Raw genomic sequence first — 8944 nt, forward strand, 5'->3', positions numbered from 1 at the left:
TCTGAGGAAAATCTCCCATCCTGCACAGAGATGCCATGGAAGAGCACGTGCATACCCCAGTTTCACTGTGACTCTTCATGTCCCGAGCTACAATTCGGCAGACCGAGTGACAGGATTTGAAAAGAAAAAACTTCGCCAAGATATCTTGTTCCCAAATGGACATACACGTACAAGATGCACGATGGGGTCTGCAGAGATGATTCCCACCCTTTGCCATTGCTCATCCTAGCAGGCCACGTCTCAGGTGAACAGAGGGCTTTCAAGATGGTGGCTTTGGCCATTCCAGTTTGGCAGAGCCAGTCTGGCCTTCACCCAGACATAACAAAAATCCTCCCATTGGGTTGCCACTAAAAGACATGCTCCTCCCCCTACCCCCACCATCTAGGCAACCTCCTTTGCTAGTCGCCTCCTCTCCTCTTCCGTGCTATGTGCTTTGTCTGTCTGCCTTCCCTGGGAGAGAGAGACCCAGGCCCAGCTACAGTGGTAATGCATGACAATCCCATTATTCTTAAAACTGTGTCTGTGAAGTAATTAATGGCTAGAGAAATGTACATTTTATTGACTGGGGGCGGGGTGGGTTAGGGTTAGTTTACTGAGTGGCTGTTAATGATGTTCTTAAAGGAATTTCTTATGGAAACCGTGACCTTTTGCGCTCTGTAGAATTGTGTTTCCCAATGCTTTTGGTGCAATGTTTAATGCCTGTTCAATACAGTTATTTCTGAATTGTATTTCTGGTCTTGGCTGGTAAATCTGTCCGACCGATTTTTAATTGAGAAGATTAATTGAGTGTGCTCTTCCTGGGCCCACACTCCTCCCATCCCACCCTTACCCTTCCCTTTCTCAGCACAGTTCAAGTGAGAGGGAGGAAAGATACCTGGAGTATATATGGAGACAGATTACAGCCATCTCAAACAGAGCCTCCACCTCCACAAGAGCCCAGATTTGATTAGCCGAGAAGGATTTCCCCCCGGTGAGATAAAGGACTCTCACCTCTCTAGAACATAAAGGAGGCAGGATTATCCAGCCTCCATCACATGGGCTCACCGTCATTGCCAAAGTTGTTGTCGCCCATCACTCCAAGGCCCTTTTCCCTTTCAAAATGAATGCCTTTCCTGGAGCCCGGTGGAAAGGCTGGGCTGGTGAGGGCTGCCACAGTTTTCCAGCTTCAGTGTGTTCTGGGGAATAGATGCCACTGTTCCTGACATAGCAAAGAATTCCCCCAGAAAGCCGTGTTCACAAAGATTGGAGGATGGATCAGAACTTCTTTGGGATGCAGGGACATTAGCCAAAAGGGTCTCGGAGTCCAGTCCAGCTCTAGGATAATCTAGTTCTCTGCCCTTTTCTCCCTCTCCCCCACCAAGGCCCCATCTACACAGAGAAACTCTTAAAAATTTGTCCTCCCCTTCCTCCAACAGATAGCATTCTCTATGCCCCCTTCTCTTTAAGGCTACAGGGACTGCCTCCAGCATCTACAACATCCACTTGGCCTCTAAGCATTCCACAGAGCGGAAGGGCTCCTTTCTACATGGTCCCAACTGGCCAATGTGTGCATGGAGGTACCTGGTAATTCTGAGAGGATGAAATGAAGGGAAGATTGGGAAGGGGAAACATTATCCTGGAACTGGCTGCTGGACTTCCAGGAAAGCACCAGTTTGGCCATGGTCTGATGATCGTGGTCATCTCTTTGTGACCCAAGTAATAGAGAAAGAAGAAAATCCCTTCAACCTCTGGGGCTTTGACCTATGTCCCTCCTGACGCTGACTTCTGAAATTTAGGGGTGGGCACTGGTCCTTTGGAACCTGGAAACCTTCCATGCCCAATACCTCTTTGCAGGGAACCCTTCCCTCACTGCCCCATGAATGTGGTTTTCTGATTCCTACCCTGAAGCCTCATCAGGGTTTGGGGGGATGGGACCACTGTCAAGTGAAACACTTTGCCAGAAAGTCCCAGGCACAGGTGGGGTTTCTGATTGTGCCTTTGGATGGAAGGAAAAGGGTGACCCTTCCTCTTGTCAGGAGACGGGGAAAGCCAGAAGGGGCAATCTCCATGGTAGCCTCAGTTTCCTCCTCTGAAAATGAAGGAGTTTGGGCTGGGTGACCTCTCAGTTCCTGTCCTAGGGCCCAAGGGGTCTACCTTCCTCCCATCTGTCTCTGTCCTCTCCCAGCCAATTCAAGGACAGGGCCCTTTCCATCCTGACCCAGAGTCTCACTTGATGGCTCCTAAGCTTCCCAGAAAGGGCTCTTTCAAAAACAAACACAAATCCAAGGAGGAGAACGAAAAAAAAATAATAAAAGGCAGGCAAGCAAGCTGCAAATCACCAGCACATCATTGTGCAAAAACATGCCTGATTTCCTTAAGACTGGAGGAGGTTTCATGCCAGTAGGGTTACAGCTGAAGGCATAAATAAAGGGGGAGCATGTTTACTCTCCCATATCCTCTTCTCTGAAACTCACAAAACATCCCCCTCAACCCCCCCCCAGCCAATATGCTACTGTTTTCGAATACATTGTACGCTGAAGTTGGGTTTATGTAAATTAACGTTTCTAAAGCCTCGATTGCCAAGCCCAAAATGAGCAGCAGCTTGGAATACCGGGTGCAGACCTGGCCTTCCCATGGGGAACCTGGGTCCAAATCTCACCAATGACACAAACTGGTTGTATGACCTTGGGTAAGTCAGCTAAACTCAGTGCCCCAAAGAACTGCCTAAAACTCTTAAGTTGCAGAGCAGGGCCTGCACTGTTTTAAGGGAACCTCCTATGTTAATGAAATCACAAGTCCAGTTTAACCCTTCCCCCCCTTATTTCTGCTTGACCAGTCGTGGCACTGCAGTTGTATCCTAGTGCTCAGTATTATGGGCATCATCGTACACTAGGCTGTATGGGAAGCCCTTTCGCCTCTGAGCTTCAGTACATCAGTTAGCAGTCCAAGACAGACAGACTGCACCCTGAGCTGTCAGTGGCAGGGTTGGGGCTGGGCTGCTTTAGATCATCTCTCTCCCAGGGGCACTTGAAACTGCAGACATGGAAGCTGTGTTCCTAATAAGGCCAGGAGCCTCCAGTTCTGAATGGACCTCTGAAGCCATCTAGTCCAATCTACCCATAAAGAGAAAGCCCTTTCTGAAGTCTAGGCTCAACAAGAGGTTCCCCAGCTTTTCCATTCCATACACCACCAATATGGATGAAACCCCTCCGAACCCCAGGTGCCTGTGCTTGGCCCTAAGAATGGGAAAACAAAGACAAAACAGTCTTTGCCCTAGGGGAGCTTATGTTCCAGAGGCTCCAAGAAGCTTGGGAATAAAGAGAAAACAGGCAGAGTCAATTCAGTGGTGGTAGAATGAATGCTCAGAGAACAGAGCTCTGAGTTTGAGAGATCTCCAAAATCATGGAGTCCAAGACCCTTATTTGAACTCAAGGTTCCCTGATTATCAGCCCAATGTTCTGTCCTCTATATTCCACCCAAAGTCCTCAGGTACGAGGTGGCCCTGCAGCAGAGTTCTGGAGAGAGGGGAAACTCAGCAGCTCCCCAGAAAGCACATCAGACTTTTGGAAAGCTCTCAATTGCCATGCTGGATCATTATTATTTTTTTAATGCCATTAGATGGCAAGATCTGCTTCTTTGTACCCTCCATCCAGGATGCCTGGTTCTGTCCCCTGGAGACCAAGCTGAACAAGAGTAATCCCTCCCCACATGGCCTTTCTGAGGAGAGCTAGCCATGCTTTGCCTACCCTTACATCATCCTCCAAGCTGAATATTTCCAGGTACCTTCCATCTATTCCCACATGGGATGAATTCACCAAGATGGCATTTTGCTCTAAGTGAAGAGAGGAGGGGTCCCTAATGACAAAACTAGGACCGAAGTAGTCAAGACAAAGGTTTATAACCTAAGCTCTGCGGGTCCAAAAGAATCTGTAGATGGTTTCCAGGGGTTCGTGGGGGAAAACACCATCCTTCTTTCCACTAACTTCTAACTGTAGTTTACCATTTCCTTCAATGAGTTAAAAAATTCATTCTGAAAAAGGGTCATGATGCAACAGAAAGTTAAGAACCTCCAATCTAAGGTTTACCAAGTGCTTTGCTCAGAACCTGGCCCCAGGCTCCTCACTTAGGTGATTTTACAGCTATAGTTCCTATCCCTTACCCACAGTTCCACAGGCTGCTGGGTGGTATGGCCCAAGGTATAAGCAGGAATGTTTCCACCTGGATATGTTAAGGGAAGAAAGGGTCTGTCAATGCTTAGGACTTGGCCCAGGGCATGTACACTTGAGCCAGACCCAAATTTCCCTCTTTCCTCACTTGGTCCATGAGCCCATATCTTTTTCTTTTCCAGGGATGGAACCACTCCCTATCCCCAACCAAGAAGTGGTTTAGGAAGGCAAGGGCCCCTGGGAGAGGAAGTATACCCCCTCCATGTTAGCATCTGGGAAGAGTTCCTGCCACTCTGCCTGTCACCGCCTACCTAGGCCCACCCAAGCAGCTACCAGCCCAGAGCCCTGCAAGTTGTCATGCTTACCAAATTTCAGAGTTATTTGCATTTTCAGTGGGCATGGACAGGAGCATTTGTCCCAGCATGAAAAGCAATTCTTATGACTTTCAATTTCCCAAACATGTTTTCTGTGTTGAGTGAATACAGGTTTTCTAGTTTAAATTATCTTTTGATTGACTATAGAGCCCAGTCAATCACAAAGCAACTGATGGCATTCACAAGGCAGTATTTGGAGTGGGCGCTTAGACAGTTAGTCAAAAAGGACCCAATTTCCCTCCCACCCAGGGTCATTTCCTTGCTTTTTTCCCCAAAGAAACCAAAATCCCATTGGCAATACAAAAATATCAAGGTTTCAGGGTCCCAGTTCTTGGCTCTGAGAGCCTCCGGCAAAGTGGGGATGCTTTGATGAGGATGTGAATCAGGACTACCTGGTGCTTATGCCCACACACTAAAACTACAGATGCACCAAGTCTGCCTCAGAAACCATCTGGTCTCCTTAGTACCTCAACCAGACTATATTCTGAAGGACTCATCCAGCCTCCCCTGCAGTTGTCAGGGAGGGGGTGGCCCTCAGTGCTTTCCAAGGCAGTCCTACCTGTCAGGAGACCCCAAATCTGGCTCTCAGTGAGCCCACCCTTTCTTAGTGGTTTTGCCCTCTGGACTGGGCTCCTTCCCTGCCATTGGGTGCTATTCCTCCTCCTCTCCAAGCTTTCTTCTTTGGGGTAAACTTTTTTAACTGTATCAATCCAAGTCAGCTATAATAAAAAAGAGTCCAAGACTTGGAATCCAAAGACCTGGCCTCAAATCCTAGCTATGGTGCTTTGGGGCTCTGGGATTTTGTTTTACATCACTTAACCTTGGTAAGCCTTACCTTGCTCATCTGGAAAATGGCAATAATAATGGTGATATGATAAAATCATAATTAGAATAATCACAAATACAATTGTCTATCTCGCATTGCTGTGGAGATAACTCAGTGTAGTTATTGGCATGGAGGTGATGAGAGGGAGGTGCTTTTAAAACTTCAGGTAATGTGTGGAAGTAGATAATGATTATTGCCACTCACTGGTTGTCTCTGCAGTTTCTTCCCAAGGGTGCTAGCCCTTCGATACCAGAATCTTTCTTCAAAGGTGGCATCCGGCACTGAATCCATTTCTCCGGAGGTGCTCCAGCCAGAGCAGAGGACGGTGGGACTTCTCTGGAGTCCTGATCACCCAAGCGAGATGGCTTGTCTTCTCTCCTCCATGCTACCACAGCACCTGGAGCACAAAAGTTCATGAATGCTAAGTGGAGAGTTTTATTTCCCAGAAGACCTAAGCTTCTCCAGGGCAGGAGTCATCCCCATTTTTGTCATTGTATTCTCAACTTCCAGCACTGTGCTTACAACAGAATAGGCACTTAATAAACTTAGCACAGTGCCTGGCACATAGTAGGTATTTTAAAAATGTTTACTGATTATCAAATCCAAATATCATTTCCTGGACTTATTGGCTCTTTGAAGATAAAGCTAGGTACTGTATTCATTTGTCTTTTTTCAGTACCCCACCCCCCATTTTATAGGGTGTCGTAGAAAAAAAAGGAATAAGTAAGGTTTCATTAGTAGAAAGAAATTCCAGGTCCGGAAGCTCCTTCTATGCAAAGAGGACTATGTGCTCATTGTCTTAGGTGGTTAGAGTAAAGTGACTTGTTCAGGGTGTCACAATTAGCATGCACCAAGTCTTCCTGGTTTTCTGCCTTTCTCACACAGGGAAAATATTCAGTAAATGTCAGTTGAGAAAGCCAATGACTCCATCAATGAGTTTCAGAACCATTATTAAGATCTTCTGGGCTCTCTGGGGGACCATTATTTGGAGGTAACTTCATGGCCCTTCTGCAAGAGGGACTGAGAGTACCATTGGCCTGACCCTCAGAGAAGGCCTCCAAAGAACACCACAGGTCCAGGGCTCAGAAAGCACCAGACCTGCCACTGCTCCTCTCAGCAAAGGCAGCCCCTGCAGGGAGGGCTTTCCTGGGGTTTGGGCAAAAAAGGAGCTTTTTTCTTCTCCAGCTTCTCCCCCCGCCCAGTTGACCACAGACTGTCCCCTTTATCAGTGTCCTTGCTTTGAGTAAAACTGATATTAAAGGGGCCTATTGGTGGTAGGAACTGGGGAGTCTGAGGGCTGAAGGGTTGAGGGTGCAAATGACCAGCCCAGAGGATAAAGAAATGACAAAGTGGCTTGTCTAAGGCCACCTGGACCATCCGGGGAGACTTCTCTTGTTCCACTGGGCTCCCTCCTTTGCCAACATCCCTTTCCTATCCTTTGTATTCACACCTCCTCCCAATCACTCCTTCCAGTCCCTTCCCATTGGCTGGGGGGGGGGAGAAACCCTTGGGGCTGCCACCACACCAAGGCCTGCTCTTTAATGGGCAAACTGAGGCTGCACCCCTCCTTGTACTGGTGGGTTACAGAGGGATTTTCCCAGCCATCCAGGGAAAGAACTGAAGGCCAGGATGTGGAGAAGTGCCCCCTGTGGGTCCTAGGTAGTGTTCAGCAGGCTTCTGAGCACAGGGACATGCCCTCTGAGAGTGCCTTTGGGCACTCATCAGATGGACGCCTGGCTAGGGGGTGCCCCGGAAGTATTTATGGAATTGAGTCAGACCTACTCCAAGGGAGTCCAAGGGAGTGAGGAAGGAAGCCTGGCACCACAGCAGCTCTGCCACTCATTACCCAGGAGACCTTGGGCACACAACTATCCCTTTCACAGACTCAGTTTCTCTTTGATAAACAGGGCACTGGGCGGGCAGCCCTTGTACATCTCCCTGGGGCTTCTTCAGCTCACCTAACCTGAGCCCCTTGGGCAAAGCAGGGAACCCCTTGCCAGAATGCCACTTCTCAGTCACAGTGAGCGAAAGGCGCCATTTGTTTCCTCCCCAAACTTCCCAACCAGCCTCCGTGTGGGGCCCCGAGGTAGAAGCCCTGCTTTAAGTCTCGAGCCAAACACACAAAGAAGCCAGGCCTCCGGAGAAGTGGGACCTTGGCTTGGTGGACCCCTCCCCGCCCCCTCCCCCACAGAGGAGGAAGCTGAGCCCCACACAGCCGGACTCCTCCGGCAGTTTCCTGACTTCCCTGAGCCTCAAGGAGAAGTAGCCTCCCCTGGGCCTCCACAAAACTCGCCCGGTGCCCCAGAAAGTCCCCCCCCAACACCTGCATGGCTGTCACAGGTCTGGGACCTCAGGGGCAGCGACAAGAGCTCCTACCGTTTTTCTCCGGCCAGCGACCCGTGTCCTCCTCAGCTCCTCTCCCTCTCCCCCTCCCCCTCGCTCCGGCAGGAGCACGAGAATCTCCCAGGGATCCCTCGGCCCCGCCCTCCCCAATCCGCCGGGGCCACACCTGGGAGCCCTCGTTACTGCCCGCCCCCAGCCGAAGCCTCCCTTCTGCGGCATGCAGCTTCCAGGGCCTCCCTTCTTCCGTATGCAGCCTCTGGGGCCTCCTGAGGCCCCTGGGCTTCCTGCATCAAAACACAAGGGCCATGGAAAAATGACCCTTTCAGTATCTAATGAGCCTCCATGTCAACGCTGCGTTTGGACGAGCCTGGGAGGGTCATTTCCAGAGTCCTCGACGTTCTAACTCAGAGGAGTGGATAGAATCTCACAGGTCCCCCAGACCAACTAGCCCATTTTACAGATGGAGCAAGTGAGCCTCCAGAGGAAGGGGAATGACCTGCCCACAGGGCACACAGGAAGATCAGGGAGATCATCTGACTTGATCCACTCAGCCTCAGATGAGGAAACTGAATCCTAGGCGGAAGAGACTTTTAGGAGATCACGAGGGGAAAGTGGCCCAAAGGGGAACCTGTAGCCCTTCCTCCTCCTCTTTTTCTCCCCAGCAAAGAAGGTATCATAAACAGGTACTAGGCACATTAAGAGGAAGTACCCATCTTAAAGCTAACACTACACATGGAGAAAAGATTTTCCTCACCTTGGAGGAGCAGGGTTTTGTTTCTTTTTAGAATTTCTGTTGCAAGATGTCCGTTATCATGCAAAGATATTGTCTGTCCTTAGTTCCCAAAGAGGAGCATGTCAAGGAGGTGATACCATGACACACAAATGAACTGGAGTGAAGTGAGGGAGGCTGTTTGAAGTCACCTGCCTCAATTTCCCCTCCAGAGCCATCTGGGTCCAGAGGCCAGATGGACAACAGGATGATGGGAGGCCTTGATCTTTTAAGCTAAGGTCTTCAACAGGTCTCATTAGCCCAATTAAGGATAGGTGGCAAAAGAGACAAAGAACAGCCTCTCTCACCAAATCCAAAAAACAAAAAAATAAAGAAGCAAATCTGGGAGGGGAAGACCTTGGGGTTTCTGGCCAAACTTGAAAGGGCTCATGGGAAGAACTCCAAGATGGACTTGGAAAATCTGCTTTCCAGCACTATTGGCTACCTCTTGCTATATGTTCTCCAAAAGAGTCAAGAAACCATGTGG

At 49.3% G+C, this 8944-nt stretch overlaps 1 protein-coding gene across 1 annotated transcript in view; it reads left to right on the forward strand.

The window, feature by feature from the left end:
* The window catches only part of GABRA3 (gamma-aminobutyric acid type A receptor subunit alpha3), a 166863-nt gene extending 160822 nt beyond the window's left edge, over window positions 1-6041 (forward strand). The window contains exon 10 of the mRNA XM_074278422.1: window positions 5565-6041. Coding sequence (XP_074134523.1) covers window positions 5565-5630 — 66 coding nt within the window. The 3' untranslated portion in view covers window positions 5631-6041. The remainder of the gene's footprint in view (window positions 1-5564) is intronic.
* Window positions 6042-8944: the final 2903 nt, after the last annotated feature.

This window comes from Sminthopsis crassicaudata, chromosome X, assembly GCF_048593235.1.
Source record: "Sminthopsis crassicaudata isolate SCR6 chromosome X, ASM4859323v1, whole genome shotgun sequence".
Taxonomy (NCBI): domain Eukaryota; kingdom Metazoa; phylum Chordata; class Mammalia; order Dasyuromorphia; family Dasyuridae; genus Sminthopsis; species Sminthopsis crassicaudata.